A 26,751-nucleotide genomic window follows, 5' to 3' on the forward strand; every position below is an offset into this window, starting at 1 on the left:
CCAGTCATCATTCATTGCTGGTAAGTTTCCTCAAAGCTTGGAAAAAACAACAGCCTACAGTAAATGAGGTGTAAGTGCGGGAACTGCCTTGGCAGAATGTAGAGGAAGGCACCAAAGCTCACAGAAGTGGCACGTTAGAATGGATTTATTATGTGAGGCCAAAGAACTCATTGGCCAACTCTGCTCTTTGGGATGGCCAGAGGACACTCCCTTCATTAAGGCAATAAGGAGTGAATTGGTGAAGGGGACACTGGCATCATTAAGAAGCTCTGTGGTAGATGTCCTGTTTAGGCCAGGGTTGAAGGCCAGGGAGAGGCTGCTGTGATACTGGGTTTCCATGTGTCAGTTGAGATGACAGGCTGTGTCAGAGCACAGGCCAGGTGCAATATAAATGTAATTACTATAATGGGAAGGAAGCTCAGAATGACAACATGCATGACCCACCCATCTGTGGCGGTGGCTGATAAAACATGGCATTCCTAGGGATGAGGACAAATGAGCAGTCAGTAGGAGCATTGATTAAATTACACATCTAAAAAAAGATAAAGAGCAAGTGAACCAAAAGCTGATGTCAGCAGTCTCAGGGGAAGAGCACAATTCTTGGCCCAGATTACAGCCCCAGGACGCATTTATCGAAGAAGCAGTTAGGAGCCCTCAAGAATGGACACTGTGACACTCTTAACAAGTATTTACAATAGTGATTCTTCAATCCTTCTCCAAGAAAATCTACCACCATTAACTGAAAAAATGTACACTGTGGAAAGTGGAATATCCTTCTCTTTCAAGGGCTGAGCTGATAATAATAACCAGGGGATTCCAAAATGCCATCATTGTCTCTCCGAGTGAGTACAAATGGAGAACTAGTAATAAGTAGAGTCTTGGCTCACAGTCTTACAGTACATCCAGTGGGTCTGTGGGATCATCCCATCGTTATTTTCCTGGTCCCTGAGTGCATTAACTGGGATAGCAGACGGCAAAATCTCCACAATGGTTCCCTGCCTTTGGAGTAAGAGGCATTGTGGTAGAAGAGGCCAAGTGGAAGCTCATGAAACTGCATGGCTGCTCTTCCACCCCTGGACAAGGTAACCAATAGCATATCATCCTGAATGAAGTGTGCTACCCAAAATGATTTAAAAGAGGCATAATCCTGCTTAATTCTCCAGCATAGATTTTGCAAAAGCCAGATAAAGCACAATAGGAGAGGGTAGATTTAACCAAGTGGTAGTACCAATTGCAATTTCTGTGCAGGTGAGATTTTTACTAGATCTATACAACCTCTTGTACTTGGCATATAGCTACTTATCTGGAAGAAAACGGGGGAAAAAATCATGGAATCATGGATGAATCAATATATCGGTGCAAGCTATAAATGGAATGCTTCCAGACTTTACTCACACTCACATGTAGCCCTGAAAAATGGTGATTAGGGTAAATCCTCCTGGTAGGCAAAGCTTTAAGCAGTATTCCTGGGTCCTCCAATTTGGAGGACAATGCTGAATTGCTTCATCAAGGGCCCAGAAGGAGCAAGATTAGAAGATAAGATAAAAGAGTTCTGGGGAATAAGCATGTGATTGGATCTATGACAGTGAGTGGTGTAGCAAACACACCCTAAGGTGACCTCCAGTGAGTCACACTCTTGTGTCACCTCCTTCCCTTGAGTGCAAGTAGGATCTGTGACTTGCTTCTAAATATAGAAAAGCTGATAGAAATGTCACTCCCATGAGTATGTCATTAGACTCCATATTCACAGACTGGAGACTTGCTGTTGGCTTGGATGAAGTAAGCCATCATTTTGTGAGAGGATCACAGGGCGAAGAACGATGGGCAGCCTTCAGCAGCTGAAAGCAGCCCTGGCCAAACGTCAGTAGGAAAACAGGGACCTCAGTCCTACAACCATAAAGAGATGAATTTTGCCAACAGTGTAAATGAGCTTGGGAGTGGATTTTTCCCTAGTTGAGTCTCCACATGAAAGTGCAGTTCAGCCAACACCTGATTGCAGTCTTGGAAGATCATGAGCAGAGGACCCAGCTGAGCTATGCCAGGACTCACGGCCATGGAAACTGTGAGATAATAAATGTGTTTTAAGCTGCTAAATTTGTGGTGATTTAAAATTAATTAAATTTAAAATTAATAGAAAATTAATGCTAGTGGACACAAAATATGTGGATCTTTGTGTCTCACAAAGCATCTACCTCAGAAGAGGCAGTGAACAACCAGGTAGACAGGATGATTATCCAGTAGATGCCACCAATCTTTGTCCCTGGTCACCTGAGTTCTTGCATAATGGGCTCATAAATGAGGTAGGCATGGTGGCAGGGATGGAGGCCATGAAGGCTACACATGGGCTCAACAGCAAGCTTCCCTCTCACCAGACTGATCGAGCTACTACCACTGCTGAATGTTCTACCTCTCCGCAGCAGAGACCGAGGTGGAGCCTTCAATATGGTATATCCCTTGAGGAGAAAAAAACATCCATTCAGTGACAAATTGATTACACAGGACCCCTTCACCTCAGAAGGGGCAAGTGACATGTGTTCTTAGGTTGGGTTTGTCTCTCCTACCCACAGTGCCTTGGCCAGCACCACTATACATGTGGCTTAGAGTGTGTCTCATTTATTATCATGGGATCCCATATAATATTGTCTTGGATCAAAGGACCCTCTTTACAGTAAAGGAGATATGACAAGAGGCCTGTGAACACGGGATCCACTAGTCCTACCACATACCACCTCACCCAGAAGTTGATTGGGAATGTGCGGGATTGAGACAGTGTATACTTCAAGACGAGGCATAAGTGTGGAGTATACTATAAAGCAAATATATTTCACTGGGCCTACTTTCTTATAGTTTCAGGTTTAGTCTAACTTCTTAAAAGTACATGTAAAATGTTGACCTTGCCAAAGCAGGAAATTTTCCCCAGGCTATAGTATCTGTTGTAAGATAAGGAATTGTAACACAGCAAGGCTGCTGGCTAAAAGACAGACTAGTTACTGATTGATATGTAAAGATACTGGGAAACTGCTGTGGGAGAAGGAATGTTTGCTAAGATAAAATTTTTGCTGGTGGACCACTTAACTTCTTACAAATTGCATCATGAAATGTCACTTTGCTTGTTTTACTGAATGTTACCAGCCTATATTTTTAAACTATAACCCCACCTATGTTTTCTTCCTGTATCTTCCTGGTCTGGAGAATAAATGCAGGAAGAGAACCCCAATTCATGGCTAATTTCCCAAATGGAAGGAATGCCTTGCTCTTGAGGGTTCCGGGAGATTAACCCCTTTGGGGCTTCTCACTGCTCAGAAGAGATGGGCTTTGAGTAATCTTTTAAGGCTCCATCACCCAGGGGAAGTGGGGTGACAAATCCGTGGGAGGCAAAGCAACACATAAGCTTTGAACCAATGGTTGGAAGTAAGAGTGGCCCCTCTCATCATCACTTGCAGTGATTGACTTGGGGGATTTATGTCTTGAACTCAAGGGATTCTCTGAGATGCACCTCTTGATGCTCTCATATCCAGTGACTGGGTAATTGCAGCAACTGCACCCTGACAAGGACACAGTAACTAGGGGCTTAGACTCCTCAGAGATGAAAACTGGTTATCCTACTGGGCAAACAACCTGGACCAGCAGAAGTGTTGGCCAAGGGTAAGGAAAATCTAAAATGCATGGTAAAAGAGGGAGATGATGAATGATCAATTACAGACCTAGGATTAATTGCAGTAGTGGATTCTGTAGCTTGTTCCATTCATCTTCTTTTTGTAATCTTTTTCTTTTAGAAATTGAGACTATCCATTACCTTAGAATCAGTGATATGATGGTGTGCACTTATATGTGGAGGAAGAGCAGTTATGAGTGGTACAAAGGGTGGAATGTAGCAGATGCTGATAGTGCCCTTCTTATATCCACTTGACATGTCCTTTTTCTATGCATGGCCAGCCCGACTTCCAAATGCTAGCATTTGTGATTCTAATAGATCTCTCCAGTTGAGCACAGGCAGACTGGAAGTTCCAGGGAATCAATGTTCTGCCATAGCATGCTTCAACCAATAACTGATGGGAATTAGTAAATAAATATCCCAGCTCCCTTGCCCCTTAAAAGGGATTAATTCTGAGGCATGCATCCCAGTATTCCCTAGTGAATTCAGCCCACATAAAAATTTGCTTGATAATACTCCCTTTAGTAGCTTCCCTTCCCTGTTACTGTGTCCTGGGATTACCTTCTATATAAACCACTTGCCCTCAAATTTTTGTCTCAGCACCTGCTTCTGGGTGAAACAAACTAAGACAAAGTTCAAATGAAAGTCCTTAATAATATAATATAATAATTGAAAAATAAATATTCAGAAACCAGAATTCCACAGATATTTTAAGAGTTGTGATCCTAAGTAAAAACATTGTGCAAATATTTAACTCATAATTAGAAGAGTTGGTTTTCATTATGAACTGGAACAGAGCTAAATATTTTTCCAGTTCGAAAATCCAAATCAATGCAAAATGTCAGAACTGACATGGCCATCTTTCTAGCTCTTAATAAAAGGAGTACCAAACTACGAAAGAAAACTAAAATAATATCCAATAAAATTTTTTCAAAATTCTATTTCTCAATTTTGAATTTACAGTATCATCTGTAATATCACATTATGTTATGTGTTTATGCTATAATTCTATTTTTAAAGTTTCATTACACTTTCAGCAGTTGAGAAAACTAAAGCAATGGATTCTGAGGTTTAGAGGGTCACATCTCCTAGGAAACCTAGCACTTCCGCCTAGGCTTGGTTAGCTGCCACTCCAGTACCTCTTACACTCTCGTATAGGTTTTCAGTAAATAATTGTGGAATAAAAATACATTAGTCGTTGAAAGGAGAAGTGGTTTTCAAAAATGGATTTACGAAGAGATCCCGAAGTTTAGTTTCATAAGAAAAGGAATTGGTGTGGGTTCCCCGTAGGAAGTATGGTTGTGTGCAACAGATACCAAAATGCATTCGGGGGATGGGCAACGACCTTGCTGGCACCAGGAAAAAATCTACTTACCTGGCCGCAGCGGACCCCACCGTCCCGGCAGCTGCCGCCTCCACAGGCTCTGGCGATCTGTTGAGCGGTTGCCTGGGAAACCTCTGGCGGCGGCGCGCAGAGCTTTTTGGAGGGCGGGGCCACGGGAGGTGGTGATTTTTTAAATTCTAAAGGTTCGCTTTTGTATCTAATTTTGTACTCATAATACACTCTTACAAATGTAGAAGAAAAGGTACATCCATTGCCCATTCATGTTCACACCCATGGAATGGAAAAACCTTATTTTAACCCAGAAAAGCCGGACTCCAAAGCCAGGGCTCTTCCACTGCCCTAATACTCGGCAGTCATTTTTAGGATTTACAAATGGCTAGTTTCAGGCATAAATATGTGGCAAATTCCAAAATTTCCAACCCTAGGTGACATATTTATTTATTAATTCCTTGGATCACACAGCCTCGGTACAATATGGATTCTGTTGATTCTCATAAGGATAAGATAGGCAACAAAGAGAGGTGAGATCAAAAAACACCGGTGCAGTGAAGAGGCATCAGAGAGCAGGTTTCCAGGAAAATAAGGGCCGAGGTAGGCAGGGAAAAAAACAGACCAACTTGGGAATGGATCTATCCTGCAACTCAGAGAACCCGCTTCAAAAAAACCAACCCCAGACCAAACCTTCCCCTTTCTCCAAAGAGCGGGAAGAGATAAACTGGAGACTGAGTTAATCCAGCGACTATTTCCCCGCCCACTTTTTCTTCTGCCCGCACCAAAGATGGCGCCCTTCGCTTCCTCCTTCGGCAGCACGCAGGTCTCTATGTCCCAGCCTCCAGCCTGGCTCACGCCGTGCCTGGGGCGGGGCTTGCCTGGAGGCCGGGCGCAGAGATCCGGAAACACCCGAACTTTGGCCGATCGTCTGTAGCTTTAGTGCCCAGGAAGTGTTTTTCCCGCCCGGACCTGGTGTTCAGGGTCTGAGGTGTTTTCTCGCCGGATCTCCTGCGGCGGTCCGGCGGTTGCCACAACCTGGGCCGCGGTCTGGCGCCCGTCGTGGGGCCCTCATTTGCTCGCGCCATGCCCGCGGCCGCCGCCCCCATCATCAGCTCGGTCCAGAAGCTGGTTCTGTACGAGACCAGAGCTGTGAGTACCCGCGCGGCGGGGCGCGGGCAGGGGGACGGTGGCCGGCCAGGTGGGTGTGGGGCCGGAGGGCAGAGGCAGCACCCGCCTCCCCCTTCCCCCTTCCCGGTTCCTAATCCCTGACAAACACAGCTGTGCCTGGGGGTGGTCTTCACCCTGTTTTCGCACCCAGGGTACGGCTGCGGTTGCATGTCCGCATTTCCACTTACAAGACATGGCTGGAACACTCTGGAAACAAGTGCTTGTGGTACCTCAGGAACTGTTCATGAAATGAGATTCTGTACAAGAAAGTCTGTCAAAGTTCTAGAGATCATAGTTACAGTACAGGCAGGGGTATGAAAAAAAATTTGACCTATGACTCGGTAACGTTTCTATTTTTCTTTCCATGGCATTCCGTCACTGATTGATGTTAATTACGTGCACTTTTATGCTGACTTATTTGGTTCTTTTTTTCTTATTTTAAAGGAAAGAAAAACTTATTTTAAGGACAGCTTATTTGTTTGGATGACATCTTGCTTTTCACTTGACTTTTCTGAACACAACACTTAATTATTTTTTATTTTATTACTTCAGTTGGCCATGTAAATAGTGAATAAGCAGACCGGTTTTTATGTATATAGGTTCCTAGTTCCCCAATTTAGGGAATGGTGTTTATAGAACTTCACACTTTGTCATCTCTGTGGTTGGAAAGCAAAGTCGATTCAGTATAGCTTTCCTGAATTGGAGTATCACAGTGATATTAGGGTCTGTGTTTGAGATTACCCACTTCATGGTAACAAGATTGCATATGCTGGATATTTGCATAATACTCTTCGCTTTGCTATAGAGTGTCTTAAAAGGCACATTCATTGAAACTTGGGATGTCTCTATTAGAGGGTTACAAGAAGGTACTTATCTTAACAGTGTCTCACTTAACATAGTCCTAAGAGCATGTCTGCCTCAGGTCATCATGAGTGTAGAATCATTGTTCACCCTACATTAACTTTGCTGACAGCTTCATTTGATTAGACCCAGACTAGAAGATGAAATCATCTAATATACTGTATTTGCAAGTATCTTCAGTTCTCTGAAGAGAGTCATATAGAAGTATCATTTGACATTGAAATAAAACCTTTTACTTTCTGTAAAATGTGCTGGTAAATGTCTCGAGTTAGAAATATAAGTAACATAAAACTCAGAAATTTCAGCCTATTAATAAGCTGAGCATTGGTAAGGACTTGCTGGCATGTTAGTGTTCTTTCTAAAACACAATTTATATTTTAAGACTTTTCTGCTCAGAAATCTTCAGTGGCCCCTGTTCTGAGAATAAATTCTGAATCCCCTAGCTTGTCATTCAAAGCCATATATGATTTGTCTCCAACTTGTCTGTCCAGTCTTATATATCTAGTTAATATCAGTTTATGAAACATTTGTTGAGGATCAACTATGTTTCTTATTCTGCTGTAAAATTGTATTGCTTTCAGTTCCCTTTATCTACCCCGTGCTTTTCTGCTGTTCTCTCTTCTTGTAATGTCCCACCTCTTCCTTTCCTGTCAAAACCTTGCTGGCCTCACAGCACAGATCTGGTACATGCTTTGCAAAAAGTAGGTTCTCAATAGATGCTGGTTAAGGGATCTAACACAAAGAGATGTGTGTTCTAGAACTCAGCTGTGACCCCTGTCAGCCACCTAAGTAATGGAAACTAACTCTGGCCAGCTAAGAGATAAAGAGTAAACTTATCAGAAGGATGCTAGGGGAGCCACTGCATGGAGGATCCTAACTCCCCAGCCTCTGGAAAAACAGGAACAAGATAGCAGATTTGAGAACCCTCTCACAGAGCTGCCAAAAACAGCATAGGTGCTGGGAGAAAGAATCTGTGACTCAGCTGTAGTTGGGTATCTGCTCCTGGTGGGCAAATCATCCTGGCCAGGGAGCACCTGGCAGTAATGACTTGGCTGTGGAATCACCCCGTTGTCTCAGTGAATAGTTGGTGCTGGGCAATCACCCTGAGATATATCTGCTGCATTGAATCACTGAACCTCAGTTTTCTTATTAGTTAAGTAGATAATTCTTCTTTATAGTTTTGATTTTTAAAAAAAGATTTTTTAAAGGAATAAACTCAAAGTTTAAGGGACATAACTCAGAAAAAAGGCATAAAATTACTGGCAACTAAATAAATTCTGGGAATTAAAAAACAAACAAACAAACAAACTATATTAGGTTGTAATAATGAGAATAATAGTTAATACTGATGGAATACTGCTATACCAGGCACTGTTCAAAGCACTATACATATGCTTTATTATTTCATCTTTGTAAAACCTCTAAGAGGTCAGTGCTGTTACCACTACTACTCCTGCTGCTGCTACTATATTATCATTTGGTGAAGAAAAAAATGAGGCAAAGAGTTTAGGACAGTGCTATTTAAAGTGTGGTCTGGGAATTGGTGCCTGGCATAGATATTTGTAACTGTACTGTGACAAATTATGTACAGAAATTGAGATTAAATGATTAGAAGCTTATATTAATTTAACAGAGTAATTATCTATCATGAATTAGATAATTTAGAAAATTGGATTTGTTCTTTGAATATCTTTGCTTTTTCTGTTTTTAGCTTTTGATTAGGGAAATTTGAAGCATATGCAAAGTAAACAGAATAGTGTAAAAACTACCATATATCAATCACTCATCTCCAAAACTGCCAACATTCTGTCATTCTTTATTATCCATAACTTTTTCCACTCCCCACCCAGCACTTATTTTTTATTTTTTTAATTTGTTTTTGATTGACAGATAATAATTGTGAATATTTATGGGGTGCAATGTAATATTTTATCTATCTATCTATATATATTGTAGAAAGGTTCGATCAAGCTAGTTAACATATCCATAACCTCACCAATTTATAATACTTATTATTTTTTAAGATTTGTTTTCTTGAGGTAAAATTGACATAAATTGAAACACACAAATCTAAGCTGTAGAATTTGGACAGAAGTATACACGTGTGTAACCCACACCCATAGCAGGATATGAAACATTTCTGTTGGTCCAGAAAGTTCCCTTGTGTCTCTGCTCAGTCAACTGCCCCATTCTGTTCCTGGCACCTAATGTTCTAAATTTTTAACCTTATATTAGATATGCTTGTTAAAGAATTCCATATGAAAGGAATTGTAAAGTATATACTCTCTAGGGTCCAGCTTCTTTTGCTTAGCATGATGTCTTTGAGTTTCATCCATGTTGTTGTGTGAATCAGTAGTTTGTTCTTTTTTATTATTACAAATATTCCATTGTATACAGATCCCACAGTTTGTTTATCTATTTTTCCTATTGATTTAGACTGTTTCCACATTTGGGCTGTTGTGAGTAAGTCAGCTATGAACATTTTTGAATAAGTATATTTGTGGACATATGTTTTCATTTCTCTTGGGTAAATACCTATGAATGAAATTGCTAGTCATAGGGTTCATGTATCTCAGGACCTTGGAGAAAGGCAATTTTTGTGAAGTAGTTGTACCATTTTATATTCCTGCCAGCAATGTATGAAAATTTCTGTTGTTCCATATCCTTGCCAACATTTGGTGTTGTCAGTCTTTTCAGTTTCAGTTATTCTGGTGGGTGTATAGTGGTATCACATTGTGGTTTTCATTTGCATTCCTCTAATGACTAATGATGTTGAGCATCTTTTCTTGTGCTTATTGGGCATTTTTATATCTTCCTTTGTCAAGTGTCTATTTAAGTCTTTTACTGACGTATTAAAATTGGGCTGCTTGTCTTTTTATTATTGATTTGTAGGAGTTCTTTATATATTTTGGAATCGAGTCCTTTTTCATACATGTTTTGTAAATATTTTCTTCCAGTTAGAGCCTTGCCTATTCATTTTCTTAATGATCTTTTGATGAGCAGAAGTTTTTAAGTTCGATGACGTCTATTTTATCCATTTTCTTCTTTTGTGGTTATTGGTTTCTGTGTCCTCTCTTTGCCCACTCCCAGATCACAAAGATATTTTCTTTTAAAGATTTATAGTTTTAAATTTTTATGTTTAGTCTATGTTTCATATTAAATTAATTTGTGTATGGTGTAAGTAGGATTGTATTATCTATTGTGGTGTAACAAATTACCCCAAAACTTAGTGGTTTTGAACAGCAATATACATTTAATATTTCACACAGTTTCAGTAGATCAGGAATCTGGGTGAGACTTAGCTGAGAGGTTCTGGCTCAGGGTCTCATGAAGTTGCAATCAAGATGTCAACTGGGTTGCAATTATCTGAAGTGATGGAGTTTGGATGTGTTGTCCCCTCCAAAACTCATGTGGAAATTTGATCTCCAATGTGACAGTGTTGGAAACTGATTGAGTCATGGGGGTGGATCCCTCATGAATGGATTAATGCTCTCCCTGGGGGAGGGGAGATTAATGAGTGAGTTCCCGCTCTATTAGTTCCCGTGAGAGCTCGTTGGTTAAAAAGACCCTGGCACCTTCTCTCTCTCTCTCGCCTTCTCTTGCTTCCTGTCGCCATGTGATCTGCTTGTACCCGCTGGCTGCCTGCCACTTTCCGCCATGAGTAGAAGCAGCCTGAGGCCTGTGCCAGATGCAGCTGTCCCAGAATCGTAAGCCAAATAAACCTCTTTTCCTTATAAATTACCCAGTCTCAGGTATTTCTGTTATAGCAACACAAAACAGACTAAAACACTGAAGCCTTAAATGAGCTGGAGGATTTACTTCCAAGATGGCTCACTTACAATATGTAACAAGCTGAGCTGATTGTTGACAAGGGGATTTGGTTCCTTGCCTCATGGACATTTCCATAGGACTCCTTGAGTATCCTTATGATGAAGTATCTGGCTTTATCCAGAGAGTTATCTAAGAGAAACAAGGATGAAGTTGCAATGTCTTTTGTCACCTAGTATCAGAAGTCACATTCCATTATTTCTGCAATATCCTATTGGTTATACAGGTCAGTCCTGTTCAGTGTGGGAGGGGACTATGCTAGGGTACAAATACAAGGAGGTAAGAATCATTAAGAAGTTTTGGAGGCTGGATTTACTTTTTTCCATGTAAAAGTAAAAGTAAAAAGGTTTACTTTTTTCCATGTTTCAATTGTCCAGAATCATTTTTTGAGAAGACTATCCTTTCTCTGTTGAATTTCTTTGACACCCTTGTGAAAAATTAGTTGGCCAAGTAAATGTGGGTCTATTCTTACACTATTTCGTTCCATTGGTCAATTTGTTTTCTTTATGTCACTACTACTTCGTCTTTTTGATAGTATTTTTATAATAAGTCTTGAAATCAGGAAGTTTTTAAACTATTCTTTTCCAAAGTTATTGTGGCTAATATAGAACTTTTGTATATTCATATGAATTTTGCAGTTGGCTTATCAATTTCTGTTTAAAAAGTCTGTTGGGACTGTGGTTTGGATTTCACTGAATTTGTACTCCAATTTGGGGAGAATTGAAATTGTATCATTTAGAAAAAAGAACACAGTTTCTTCCCAGTCTGGATGCCTTTTATTTTTTTCTTGCCTTATGGCACTGGCTAGAACCTCTAGGTCAAAGTGGAATAGAAGTGGCCAGAGTGGATTTCTTGTCTTGTCCTTGATCTTAGGGGAAAAGTATTCCATCTTTCACTATTAAGTATGATGTTAGCTGTTGGTTTTCATAGATACCCTTTATCAGGATGAGGAAGATTTCTTTCTATTCCTAGTTTGCTGAGAGGTTTTTATTTGTTTGTTTTTATCATGAACAGATGTTGAATTTTGTGAGATGTCTTTTCTGCATCTGGCATGTCCTTTATTTGCTTGCTATGGTCAATTATATTAATTCATTTTCACGTTAAACAAACATTGGATTTGGAGGGTATACTCTACTTGGTCATGCTATATTATTGTTTTCATATATTGTTAGATTCTATGTGCTGATATTTTGTTAAGAATTTTTGCCTTCGTGTTTAGGATATTGGCCTCTTATTTTCTTTAACATCTTTTTATTTCTAATTTTGATATCAGGATAATTAGCCTCATAAAATGAGCTGAGAAGTGTTCCTTCTGTATACTGAAAGTGACTGTATAAGATTGGTGTTTTTTCTTTTTTAATGTTTGCTAGAATTCACTACTGAAACATTTGAGGTTGGAATTGCTTTGTGGGATAAATTTTGATAATGAATCAATTTTTGTAACAGATATATGGCTAGGCATATGTTCAGTGGACCTTAAATCAGTTTTGATAAATCGTGTTTTTCAAGAAATTCATACATTCCATCTTAGTTGTTGACGATATTGGTATTATTCTTTAGATATCTGTAGGATTCGTAATAAAATTCCCTCTTTCATTCCTAACATTGGCATTTTGGATTCTCTCTGATTTTTCCTTGATCCAGCTTGCTAGAGATTTATCGATTTTATTAATCCTTTGAAAAAACCAACTTTTGACTTGGTTAATTTTCCTTATTGTTTGTTTTGTGTTTAATCAATTTCTGCTCTTAGGCTTATTATTTTCCCCCTGTAATAGATTTTGGATCAATCAGTATCTTGGTCCATTTAGACTGCTATAACAAAATACCATAAACTAGGTGGCTTATAAACAACAAATATTTATTTCTCACAGTTCTGAAAGCCAGGAAGTCCAAAATCAAGGCACTGGCAGACTCAGTGTCTGGTGAGGGCCTGCTGTGTCCTTACATGGTGGAAGGGGCGAACAGCCTCCCTTGGGCCTGTTTTATTAAAGGACACTCATCCCATTCAAGAGGTCTCTGCCCTCATGACCTAATCATCTCCAAAAGCTACCATCTCTTAATACTGTTGCATTGGGGATTAGGTTTAAACATATGAATTTTGGGGGGACACAAGCATTCAGACCATAGCAATCAGTTTATCTTTCTCTAGCTTCATAAGGTAGAAATTTAGATCATATACTTTTTTTTTTCTAATATAAAGTATTTAAAAATATAAATGCAAATTTAAAAAGCTGAAAGACTAATGACAGATGGGGAAAGTATTATTAGCCTGAACAATAGGTAAAGCAGTAAGTATATCCTTACATGCATAAATATTTTATAAATTGGTCTAAAAAATAAAACACTCAAAAAGAAAAGGACAAGGACATGAATAGGTAATTCACCAAAAAAGAAGTATGAATATTCAAAGATATCCAACTTGCTAATAATTAAAGTAATAAAATGAAAATAGATTCCCATTTTTCACCTGTCAGAATGACAAAGATTGGCCACAGTCATTGTTGGCAAGAATTTAAAAGAAATGGGCATTCTTGTTTTGATTGGTGGGAGTTTATTAATTGATTATGAAGGAATTAGACACATTAAGGAGCAAAAGAGTGGACAAGATGAGCTGTCTCTTGTCCTGAGCCTTCGTTTGAAAGGATAATTGGGTAGACTTACTCCTGAGGTGAAGTTCAGGTTGTGGTTATCTGTGTTTAGAGGTGAATTTTGAGGACTACTTGGAGTGGAAAGGGAGATGGGTCAGTAGATGGCACGCAGGAGGTGTAGTTCTGGCCTGTGAAAGTTTAGCGCCTCCCAAACTTACCTGTTCTCTTTGGCATCCAGCACCTTCGTGCTTCTCTTTGGCTCCTGTGACCCTGCTGTGGTCTTTATCTGCCCAGTGGCCTACGCCTAATCCAGCCCTAATGCTCATGCAGCCCAGTGCAACTAGGAATTGCCCACAGGAGATTTAGCAACCTGGGTTGTTTAATATGTGATGCCCTAGGTGTCTTAGCATTGTAGTAAGTGACTATTTCATGACAAAGAAGTGAATACATAGTGGTTGACTTAAAAATTGGTTGCTAAATAGAACTGGGATTGCATGTGTATGCATGTGTGTTTTGTGGGAGTGAAAGTTGTTAGTGTAATCTTTACTCTTATTAGCTCAAAATTGTTTGTTTGTATGTTCCAAAAGGATTTAAGGAAGCCACCCCCAATCACACAAAATAGAATAAATAAGAACCACACTACAAGGAATGCACCTTACTTAGTTAGCCTTGATTTGTGTAGTTAGAGAATGGGAGAGAACAATATGGAGTGTAGTTGGCTAAGGTATTGGAACAGGGAATCAAAGGATATAAAGTGGGGAGAGAAGCATAGTAATTATAGCTGGTTAAGAAGGGGTGGGTGGAGGTGACAAAGTTTCACACTTGTTTCTACAAGGAATTTGAAGCTTCCCCATCAGTAAAGCCCTGAAGCTCTAACAGTAGACTTGGAGACACCCCTTTAGGCTTTCAGAGACTCACTTCCCCTTCCTGGGCATTACTAATTGTTGGGATTGCTAGATTAAGTAAGGTGGTAGGCCCACAAAACTGTTAGATTATGAGAAATAACTTCATGGTGATCTTTAAAAATAATACACTTAATCTGAAAGTTCAAGTGAAGTTTAACATTAATTGAAGCTGTCGTACAACCTAAAATTTCTTCCCTTTCAAGAAAGCTGATTTTCCTCCCTCAGATGAAAAGTGAGTGATTAATTAGACTGTCATTATAAAAGGAGATAATAATGTTAGTAGATACTGAATTTCCTGTTAAATGGATTACCTATTGTATTCCATTTGGATTTCATGTAGTGTATATTTTAGAAACATTCATTTTTATACCAACTCACCACTGTTAAAGCTACATATTGAAAGTTTAAGCTTTTTCTTGAACAATGACCCTTAACTTTCAAAAGAGAGCCTGCCGAGATCATATTCTATCTTAATGGTATTTTAATATAGCTTCTTTTGGTATATTAATTCTCTGCCTCCACTCCTGCCAACCCCCCACCCCACAGCATATCTACAAACACACAAATGTTTTTCCCATCAGTGTTGTTTCATATGCACCTATTTGCATGTATATATGCATTCAGGCAGTTCCAGCTGATGCATGTCTGATTTATGGAAATCCCTTGTGCTCCAGTTACTTCTCCCTTTCCTACCCTGTTGTTCTTGGGCATTTTGTTTATCTCCTTCACCTTCACCATTTGAACTATGGACCCTTCACCACTTCAGACTTTGCCAATACTTGAGATGGCATTCCTTCTTCTTACATGTTCCTAGTTCTTACTATGAATTTATAATAAATTTAACCCCAACTTTTCCCCAGATGTGTAAATCTCCTCTCAACACATTCACACTTCATATTCTTATGGCTTTCATTTTCCTGAAGCCATGGCTCAAATCTGGACCAGCTGCTTTCAAGGCCCAAAGCACAGCTGCCATTCTGGGATCTCCCTTCACCACCCTGTACTATATCTTTCCTTGCTTTCCTGGATCCTGTTGTTTTCTCTTTCTTGACTTATTTATGCCCTCATTTTGTAGGAGCAGCTCCTTCAATTGCCTCATGAGAAAGGGCTCATAGAAGGTAATTTTTTTGAGCCCATGCATGTGTAAAAATGTCCTTATGTCTCTCTCAGATGTGATTGATAAATTTAATGTTGAATTAAAGATTGAAATGAATTTTTCCTTAGAACTTTGAAGGCATTATGTACCTGTCTTCCACCATACAGTGTTGCTGCTGAGAATTTCTAATGTTATTCTATTCTTGATGTTTAGTTTGAAGTCTGTTTCTTTCTCTTTAGAAGCATATGGTATCTCCTTTTTGTGCTATCTTTTTTTTATCTTCTGATATTTCAGAGGTATCAGGTCCACAGATTTCCACACATTTTGGAAATTCTATAGTGTAAATTGGATTGCTTCTTGTCTTCTTTACTGTCAGTTTAGGACTCAGCTATCTTGGGCATGCTTTTTAGTTTCAAATGATTTGTTTTGCTGTTATCTTTTTTTTTTTTTTTGAAACATAATTGATTATACAGATTTGTGGGGTACAGAGTTGAATATCAGTACCTGTGTACAGTGTGTGTACAATGGGAGGATCAAGTCAGGATAGTTACAAAACATAATCATTATTTGTGTCAGTTAACCAATTTCTTACCTCTCTCCCCTTCCCCCTTTCCTACCTCTAGTAACCACAGTTCTCTTCCCTCCTGAAGGTTCAATATATTATTGTGATTGTTCTTTCTCTCTTCCCTCCTCCCTCTCCCTCCCTTTCTCCCTCCCTCCTTCCCACTTATGAGTGAGGACGTGAGGTATTCTGTGTCTGGCTTTTTTCACTTAATATAATTTTTTCCAAGCTCATCCATGCTGCTGCAAATGGCAGAATTTCATTCTTTTTTATGGTTGAGTAGTATTCCATTGTGTATAGATACCACACTTTCCTTATCCAATTGTTCCTCCTTTTGCCCTTGGGACTTGTGCCTAAACACAAACATTACAAAAAAAAAAAACAAAAAAAAAACTTTACTATGATTTTAGTAAGATGTCTTGGGAGGAACTGAGGTGTTCACTCTTCCACCTTTACCCAGAATTCTACCCATTTGCTCCTCAGCGAGCACCCCACCCCATCACTGAGCCTGCCCACAAAAAGGCCACTCACAAGCTCCTGTTGTCAGGTGCTTTGGGCACTCTCTGTCCTCACCTTACTTGACTTCTCAGCAGTATTTGATGTGGATGTGACTGCTGCCTTCTTTTACAAATGAGCTCCTCCCTTTGCTTTGATGAGTCTGCCCTATGCAGGGGTTTTCCTATTCACTGGCCATCCTGTCTGTCTTCTTGGCTGGTTCCTTCTCTGTATCCAGCCTCTAAATAACAGAGCTCCTCAGGTTAGTTTTTGGGCTCTCCTCTCTATCTTCATTCTCCCTAGTAAGTTTAACCCATACCAATGGCTTTAAATGCCATATATACGTGCTGATGACACCCATTGAGATCTCTCCTCTGAGCTCAAGATTAATATACGTATCCAGTTCTCAATCTCTTTGGGCATGTTCTGAACAGAACTCTTGGTTTCCCTCAAACGTGTTTCTTTTCTAACCTTCCCTACACCAGTAACTGGCATCATCATGTAGCTAGTTGCTCATACAAAAGTAATTGGATCTGTTACTCCCTTTTTCAGTCTAATCCATCAGCAAGTTATATCTCCAAAATATATCTTCACTTTATCTTTCCCTCAGGTGCCTATTCCAGTGCCTGACACATATGAGGCATTCACTGGTAAATGGTCAAATGAATGACATCAATAGAAAACCAAGAAAATTCATGTAAAATAATGGTGGCTCTTTAAAAATGTTGAGGTCATGGAAGATAAAGGCAGAGAAACTTTTTTGGATTAAAAGATATTAAAAAAGACGTAGTAACCAAATACAATGCATGATCCTTGATTAGATTCTATTTTTTTTAAAAAAAGCCATCTATAGAGGCTGTTATAGGGACGCCTGGGGAAATTTAAATATGGATTGTATACTGATAATATTGTATCAATGATATTATGATTACCTGGGAGGATGTCCTTATTTTTAGGAAATACAAGTTGAGGTCTCTAGGGGTGATATGTTATGATACCTGCCCCTCATTTTCAGAGGTTCAGAAGAAGAAAGCTTTTATCAGGAAAGAGAAAGCACATGCAATAAAATGTTAACAGTTGGTGAATCTAGGTGAAGGATATATGGGTGTTCATTGTACTGTTCTGTTATCTTACTGTACGTTTGAAAATTTTTCGAAGTAAGACATTGGAAAAAATCAGCAGTGGAGAAGAATTTAATGAAAAGATATTTTTAAGCCCCAAAATGCTGAGATCCATTTTAAAGCATACTATTAAATGTGCAAAGTCTAAGGATATACATAGAGTGTTGATGTCTTCAACAGGAAGAAAATAAGACTGAGTAGAAACAAGGCTTTTCTGGTAAAGTTATCTCTTTAAAATATTGGTGTGACAGTGTTGGTGAACTGCCCACCAGAGGGCAGTGCAGACAGTAACTGTGCTGTCCACAGCAGGCTCACTGAAAGTTGTGGTTTTCTTTCCCATTTAACTGGCTCCCACATGAGGTCGCTAGTCTCTGCACAAAACATTTTTAGTATTCTTAGACCACTTACACCATTTTTGAAGAGAGAGAATGTGGATAGTTATATCGCTTCCCATTTCTTTCTCCCTGCTCAGATCTGTGTCTAAATTCTATGTATTTTAGCTTTTGTCTTTTCTGATTCATGGCGTCTTTGGAAGGATCTGCCTTCCTGTGTGTGTGCTCCAAAGGCCAATAGTGCATTTGCCCAACAGCATGTCAGGATTTATGTTTGTCTTTTTATTGCAAACTGCCAAATCATCATCTCATTTCAATTAACCTTTAGGTTTCCTAGGATGTATTAAAATTCTAGGAATTTCATTTAGGGATTTTACTTCCCTTAAAGCTGTGATGTACCTCCTTATTGAGTAGTTGACTTAAAAGAGCCATCTTTTTATGTGCTCACGCAGAAAAGATGGGTTAGTGTAACTATTGTAGAAAATTACCGAGCAAATTCAATGATTACTCTGTGGTAGGTGGTTGTTCTTTCACCTATTACTTACCCAGTGCCTGCGGAACCAGATGATACTACTACTAGACTAGGGAATTAAAAGCCACAGAGGTTAGACCTGGTCTCCTGAGGTACTTATAATTAGGTGAAGGGGGCAGACAAGCCCCAAACAAATTGAGACAAGGCCTTCAGAAGGAAGTACTGAATTTAGATATAAGTAAAAGTGCTTTGGGGGAGGCAGGTGATAAGTGAGGATTGTTGCAGGTGGAGATGGAAGGTATAACTTATCGTATCTTGGCTCAGTACACGAAGTCTTTACTTAGTCCTTCAAGGCCAAACTCAGCATCAGAACACCACCAGACTCTCTGGATAGCTTACTGTGACCCTCTCAAATAAGTTTAGTACCCTTCCTGTGCTCTCACTGCATCTAGTTCAGACCTCTATGATACCAGGCTATTCATAGTTGTTAATTTGCATCCTCTTCTCTCCTGAGGGCAAAGATGATTACTAACAGATTGGTACATTCTCCTGTTCTGGGTCCATTCTGGTCCTGCACACGATTTCCTCCTTTTGGGGTACTCTCTTTCTGTTTTTTTTTTCTTTGTCTTTTTCCTCAAATACAATGGCATAGATTCGCTGCCATCTTAAGAAGGAGAGAAAAGGAAGTAACGTCACTGAGTGTCGTCTTTGTGTTGGACACTATATTCGCTGTATTAGATGCTTTGTGAGCATTTTCTCACTTATCTTGCACCTTTAATAAACACACCAAGCTTCTTCCCCTTTCAGGTCTTTGCACCTGCTGTTTCCTCTGCTGGGAGCTGCTTTTCCTCAAGTCCTCAAGCAGGTGGCTCCCTTTTCTGCTAACAAACACTCTTCTGAAGTTAATTTTATTAGATTGGTCACCCCTTCTCTCAGTGATGGGTAGGGCTTCAGGGACAGGAATTAGCCGAGGCCTGGCTGAGATTCTTTGACCTCCTCCCTTTCTCTTTCCCTGCCTTTCTAGCTGCTCCTTCAGCACATATCTATAACTTATATGACCCATGAGATGGTAAAATACTAGTTGATTGTGGCAGTGTCTTCTCAACTTTTGCAATGTTCAAAAAGTGCCACTTTTTAAAGGACATTTTGAGCAAAATATCTTTAAATAATTTATTTTTGCTAATGGAGTTTTACTTATTTTCTTAAATGTAATTTAAAAGTAATTCATCTTGTTTGGTTTTCCTTAAAAGTGTTTTCATTTGGATATAAGATTATTATTTTTCTATATTTTTATTATTCATTTTATTCTCAGTATTTAAGAAGACTGATGTTGTTGTGTTCAGGTATAATGCTCCAAGGGAGTGTTTTAGGAAAGAAAGAATATTAATTATTTCCTGTAGCTTGTCTATAAAAGGCCATTTGGGAAAGTACAATTATTTTAGTCTTTTATAGGACTTTGGGGTGGATTTTTATACTTGCTATGTTAAAATCATTTTCAGACTACTATAGAAAATTTGTAAACTATCAATATTTTAATAGCTATAGTTGTCTAAGCCTTCCTAATTATATGTTGAGCTTTCTAATTCTTACCAGACCTGCTTTTTCCTGGCAAAGCTTAAACATCAGTCTCTAATCAGTTAGGTTAATCTGTAGTTTCAGAATATAATTAAGTTTGTCTGAGCTGGTTACTGTGCACATTTCAGACATCAGACTGATACGTATCATCAAACCACTAAGAATATTTCAATTTTAAAATTGCCCTTTTCTATCAACCTTTCTTTAATCTGCCAGTTATACTTAACAGAAGTATTTCTTTGAAAAATAACCTGAAAAAAAAAAAGTAACCTGACTTTATTAATGTATTTAATTTCAAAAACTGAAGTGGTATAAAATTTGTATAGAGCAAAATGCTTTAAGAAACTAATGATATTTCTTTTTATTTATAGAGATACTTTCTAGTTGGGAGTAATCATGCAGAAACGAAATATCGTGTCTTGAAAATTGATAGAACAGAGCCAAAAGATTTGGTCATAATTGATGATAGGGTAAGTATCTTCCAAACCTGACTACAAGCAGAAGCTTTCATACCTGTTATTTAAAGGATATGAATTATTTTTCTTAGTTGGCTAGAATTTGAATCTCTAACTTGATTTCTAGAAATTACTGATGTCAAGAAATATGCCAGAATTATACTTTTTCTCATTTTGATTTGTTTTTGAAAGCACACTCTTTGGATAAGATGATGGATATATTTTCTTAGAGTCGACATTTTAAGGATTCAATGTTAACTTAATATTGCATCTGCCAAAGGTATTATCTATTACTATGCTTTAATATGAAGCTGCCTGAAGTCAGGGAAGACGTCTATACTGCAGACTTTTTATTATGCTGCTAAAAATCACCTCTAGCACCTCTACTGATGAATTGCTATACACTAAAGAAATGTTAAGCTTTTCTTGTCCAGATGTTGTATTATCCAGAGTCAGGAATTCAGGAATACAGATGCTTAATTCATTTGGCACAAAAACCTGAAGCTGTTAGTCAAAAGTGAAATACAATATGGTGGTGTTAAGCAGCTTTTTAAACTTTTTTTCATTAAACTTTTTTATTTATTGTTAGCATATTCATTCTTACAAATCGTGATATTTCTTTATGCCCTTTACCTGACCTAACAGGAGGCTTAATTTACCCTTTGCATTGAAATTCCTGTCTGAGAATATTTCTGAATCCATGTAGATTCCTGGTTTCTCAAGTATATTGGTAGCTACAGTTTGGAACCCATTTTCACTAAGCTCTTTGCAAAACTGTGTTCCATTTTATAATAATTTTAGGTGAATTCTTTATTTTGATTTCCCATGCTACTCCTGGGAGTTCATCCCTGCTTGGAAGTTTTTATTAATATAAAGTAATAGTTCTTGGTTTTATTTGGAAGTGGGAGTCCCTTTATTTGGTCAGGAGCCCCTTGAGAAGCTGAGAAGAGCTATGGGCCTTTTCATAAAAATGTACAAGAATCCAAAATTTTGCATATAGTTTTAAGGGATTCACAGATTTCTTGAAATTTGTCTGTGGATTTCTTAAATTCTGAATGTCTTTTTTAGTATATCATCAATTTTAGTATGTTTTGGTATAGAATCAATTTTTTAGTATAGCAGTGTGATCCAATAACCAAACTTAATTGCTAACATTAAAGAACTTGCTGGCTTTTTAAAATTGTAGCTTAGCCATGCACTTTTATATTCTTCTCTATGAAATATGATACTTTTAGGCAACTTTAAATTTTATGGGGTAAATAATAAATAATCTAATGAGTAAGCTCAATCTTACAGATTAAATATGCTTATTTTTAGCATGTATATACTCAGCAAGAAGTGAGGGAACTTCTTGGCCGCTTGGATCTAGGAAATAGAACAAAAATGGGACAGAAAGGATCTTCTGGATTATTTCGAGCTGTTTCAGCTTTTGGTGTTGTAGGTAAGTAATGTGCTGCCTTCTTACTACCTCTTTTTTTTTTTTTTGCTGCATAGACTACTTAATGAGAGAGTTTATAAGGATGTATAACTTTATAATTATGACCTATCATCTGTGGCTTTTGTTGTTTAAAATTCATCTTCCATCAATCAGATATCAAACAGCATTTATATAGCATCTGCTTAAATGCTCAGTTTGATATAGGATACAAACAAATATAGAAATGTTTCTGGACTTTGAAGAGTCTACTGTCTGGCTTGTTGAGGAATGGAAAAGTAAAAATTAACTTAGACTGTAAACATCTGCCCTGCCATTCATCAGCTGGAATAATAGGCACAGTAAAACCACCTTTAAAATTAACAGGAATTTTTCCCAAGGGCAGGCAGCAGCCGTAAAGTGTCATAAACTTTTCTTTGGATGATTACTGCTTTCTTACTCACTGAGAAACTTTGTTTTTTAAAGTCAGAGACCATCAGAAACTTTGCTGTTTGAAATTATTTCAGTAAGAGAAAACATCCCTGGGCCATTTAAGTCACTTTGACACAATGCAGCAGCCTCAATTTATAATTCAGATGTGGAGCTTCAGATAAGTGGCTTCTGGAAACAGTACTCTATAGCTATGCTAAATTTATTGTTTTTAAGGAAACAGGACCCTGAGTCTACTTCATGGTCCAGACTTGATACTGATCTCTTTAAATACAGTCCAGCTTTGGTTTGTGCCTCTTCATTTAAATTTTACCTAAGCTCCACCCTTGCCCCAGAATCCTCTAATAGTTCCTTTACTTTAGTGAGATGCTCCACAGTTCCTCTGGTGTGCATTGTCCCTCACTGAGGTGGGTCAATAAGGCTGTCTCTACTGTACAGTGGATTTGTCCCTGTCTAAGCTAGGCCAGAGGACAAAAGCCAATGCACATGAAACAACTCTAAGATTATAATTAAGAGCCAACCTGACTGGACTGTATGTGATATTGACTAAGTAGTTTCTACAGATGTTAACAAAATTAATATGGAGTTGATGATGTTACTTACTTTGAACTTCTTATGTTAGGTTTTCTGATTAGCATTTTCTATTTTGTGACACTGTATTTGTTGAAATTTTGGATTATATTCTGCCATATTTGGAGTTTGTTTTTCTCGGTGTGCTCTCGTAACTCTTTATATGTAATCCCTTTAGATCCATTTTGTGTCTTAGGTGGCTGCCAGGGATGGTACAGAATGGTATGGCATAATTGATTTCTTCTCCTTATATATGCCTTCTGCTCAGTCTTGACAAGGCCCCTGAGGTTACACGTTGAATGGATAAGTGTTTGTGGGTATGTGTATGTCTATATATGTCATGTGAGTTCATGCGCTTAAATTCTTAAATTCTATATATGTTAAATTCCACTTTAAGTCTTGCTTGTATTTTAAACTTAAGAAAAAAACCTCAAAATGTGTTAAATACCATAGGCTCTGATTTAAATAATGATTACTTAATAGTTTGAGCTTTTCTTTAAAATGCTGATACTTTATTACAACTTTTTTGATAGAAATTTCCCAAGGTGTATGTAATATTGAATGCCACATTAGCCAGGGTTTATTATTCATAATTGAAACTTCCTTGATGATTAGTATAACAAACTGAAGATCAGTTATTGAACTGGGTTTAAAATAGCTGCCCTTGGGTGTTCTGGAGTTGAACTGGATTGTTTGCCTTTACATTAAATGGTCCCTAGACTGTTGTACTGTTTTGTTTTTATGGTACTTTGGTCTCTTTTCATTGTTCTTGATGTATTTGCTTTTAGCAATATTCCTTGCCTCGTTTTTAATCTATTGATAACCAAGCTTGTAAAACCAGAAGCTTTATTTGAATTAATCGATAAACAGATTGGTAACCAGATATTTATTTTACACACAAGTGTTAGTTAATAAGCTCTGGGTAAAGGCTGAAGGTGTCTCCATGTTTCTCTTAAAGGTGACATCATTAGCTATTTCTCTTATAGTTAGAGGCCTCTTAGTTTTGAGACTGTTCTTAGATGAAGTCATTAAAAGACTAACCTACAATTAAAGTGACACAATAAAGTACTAACTAAACATTATTTTTATAGAAATGAATTTTATATATTCTAGTTCAACCATGTAAAGAAAGTTTAGAATCAGTAAAGAGTAAACAGGGAGCTAATAAAAATCTATGATTTTTCTAGTACTGTATTAGAAACAATGGGGGATACTGAAATTATAAAACACAAAATACTTATCTTTGAAAAATGTATAATCTAGTTGTCAAAATAATACATATGAGAAATGACTTCTCTTCTGTGGCTAAAATATTGTGTCTACTAACTTTTCCAGCATGCTTAATTTGTGGATAATATTTTGTTTGAATGTCTTGGATGATTATCGTGGTTAATTTAGTCACAATCTATAAGAATCTAGAGCAGTGTTTCTCAACTATCTGTAGTAAAGGACCAGTTTTTCCCCCCAATTTATCACAGACCAATACATGATCCTACTATGCATAACTTGTATGCAGCTTGTACTACATGTGACTCAAAACACAAGTTTAGCGATACCCAAAGTAGTCTATGTTCTGTTTGAGGCAAGTTCATTAATCATGCCTGTAGATGTTTTGGCAATCTAAAATTGTTCTAACATTTTTAAACCCTCTCTCAATTTGTTTACTAGTTTTTTCATGGGCTGCTACTGAAAGCTTATGGACCAGCTCTGGTCCCTAGACTGTATTTTGAGTATTACAGGCCTAGAGAGTTTTCTTTGCTATAAACATGGGTTGATGCAGTCCTATAGCTACTTTGCAGCTACCTTGACAATTCCTGACCTGCTCCATTGTTATCTGACAGCCAGCAGTAAGTTGGGAAACCCCTGGACGGGATCATGAGCATCCACCACAAGGTTGTATTATCTGGTTTTGGAGTATGTGAATGGAGTAGGTGGCTGGTGACTTATAGTCCTTACTACTCTGAGCTCTGTAACCATCCCAGCCCCTTTTGACACATAGCCCTTAGATCTATGTCCTTTTTTTTTTTTGCCTGTGTTACCTGTCAGAGGATACTCTTTTAAGCTGCAAGTGTGTTGGAGGTGAGTGGTAAAATAAGAAGTGTCATTGTAGTAGACTAAGTGAGGGACTAAACTATTATTTAAAACGACGCCCTTAAAGATAGATCAGAGATCCAAGATAACAATGACAACAACAACTACATGTGAGCCTCAGACTAGTTAGGGAACAGTATGATTTGATGAGAGATTTCACTTTGACTCCAGAGAGTCGTGCAATGGCCCTATGTACTTTGGGGGGATTTTTCATACTTCTCTCCTGGAGTGCTGTTCTCACTGAAGGCTTTCAAGATAATAGCTGGCTGGCATGGTGACCCCCGAAACAGGATAGTCATTCTTGTCTGTTAGTGGGTTGATGCAGTCCTCTTTAGCCCCTAGAACTCCACACCACTCCATTCTCTCACACTGTCTTTTTTTTATGCACTTTGCTTGGTGTCCCTCTTAAGTGACCCAGCCTTCTTTACTTTGGAGAGAGAGAAATCATTTTTGATTTATGCCTATCATCTTGTCTTCTGGAAAGTACTCAGTGAAACTGGCCTGGGGTCAGAAGTTTATAGAATGAAGATGAGAAAACTTGTTCTAGTTTTGAGTATGTTAGAGTAATGAATATGCTGACTTTTGGTAGATGTCTGTGCCAAACTGAAGCCTTTAATTGCTGGCTATATTTGACAGGAATCTTTTAAAAAAGAGAGACATTTCAAATTGGTAGTAAAAAGAAAGGAAAATAATCTCATTTATAATATACTGAGGGCATTTGTGTTGGAAGAAAAGAGTCTCTTTTTTGCAGTATATTTACTTCCCTTCATACAAATTATGAGGGGAAATGTAGAATGATATAAATAGGCTGGAGCTAAAAAATATAAAATTAAAATTCAATTAGAATGCAGGTTGAGAGAAATTATTACAGAGATTTTTTTATAACAATAAATATATAGCAAGAATAAAAGGAGAACTAATTTGTTTTGGAAATATTTATTACTTAAACCCAGTTAGATTCTCTTTTTTCAGTTTTTTATGTTGCTTCTGAGAGCCTTAGTTTTGTAAGTTTTGTCTTTCTAAAACGATAACTCCTTCCTAACTTGCTTTTAATGAGATTGTCATCGGCTGTTTTTTCTTCCTTCCCATTCCTGTGTCCTTCAGCATTAATACAGGAATGTTTGGCTAGTCTCTAAGCAAGAAGAAACCTAAACATTTTTTTTTTAAACTTTGGGTTTTGTGGATCTCTAAAATATAGGTATTTTTCATTGTTTTGATGGCATTTTTTCTCAGTAGCTTTGCTCATAGAATCCTTGAGGCATCTTTCTGTTATAGATTTCAGCTCATTTATGCTAATATATTCAATTAGTAGGGGTTTTTTTGTTTTTTGTTTTTTTTGTCAGCTGAGTATAACAAGACATAGACAATAGGTATTTGCCAGGTCTAGAGCAAAAACTCATAGCACCAGGATCCTAGCTTAGACTTTATAGAATGTAACACTCTGAGAATGAGAGAGAGACAAAGAACATAAGAAAGTTACTTTTTCTACATATAAATTCTTGGTTGAGTGCTTTTCTTTCAATACCTTGAATATGTCATCCTACTGCCTTCTGGCCTTTATTGCCTCTGATGAGAAGTCAGTATATATGACTATATCTGACTTGCCCTATGAGTGAGCTGGGGTGAGGGTGACTGGGACCCTGTATTCTTGGCCTGCCATGTCTAAGATAGAGCCTCCACCCTACGAGTGGGGCTGAGTAGAAGAAAGGAGCCTAGACCTCAGCTGTGCTTGCCTGGAATAGAGCTTCTGCAACAGAAGAGGTGGCCTGCCCCTCCTG

General features: G+C 38.1%; 2 protein-coding genes across 4 annotated transcripts in view; one reads left to right on the forward strand and one right to left on the reverse strand.

Annotated features, from left to right (window-relative positions):
• AK9 (adenylate kinase 9) overlaps window positions 1-5,063 on the reverse strand; it is a 144,099-nt gene extending 139,036 nt beyond the window's left edge. Inside the window, exon 1 of the mRNA XM_063096676.1 lies at window positions 5,031-5,063. The gene's annotated coding sequence lies outside the window, so the exon portion shown is untranslated. The remainder of the gene's footprint in view (window positions 1-5,030) is intronic.
• Window positions 5,064-5,893: 830 nt separating this feature from the next.
• The window catches only part of FIG4 (FIG4 phosphoinositide 5-phosphatase), a 109,302-nt gene continuing 88,444 nt past the window's right edge, over window positions 5,894-26,751 (forward strand). For 2 of the 3 annotated variants that reach the window (XM_063096678.1, XM_063096679.1), the window contains exons 1-3: window positions 5,894-6,140; window positions 20,365-20,463; window positions 21,766-21,889. In XM_063096678.1, coding sequence (XP_062952748.1) covers window positions 6,075-6,140; window positions 20,365-20,463; window positions 21,766-21,889 — 289 coding nt within the window. In that variant the 5' untranslated portion in view covers window positions 5,894-6,074. Of the gene's footprint in view, window positions 6,190-20,364; window positions 20,464-21,765; window positions 21,890-26,751 lie in introns of all 3 variants that reach the window. The other variant, XM_063096680.1, reaches the window with a different exon arrangement.

This window comes from Cynocephalus volans, chromosome 5, assembly GCF_027409185.1.
Source record: "Cynocephalus volans isolate mCynVol1 chromosome 5, mCynVol1.pri, whole genome shotgun sequence".
NCBI classification, from domain to species: domain Eukaryota; kingdom Metazoa; phylum Chordata; class Mammalia; order Dermoptera; family Cynocephalidae; genus Cynocephalus; species Cynocephalus volans.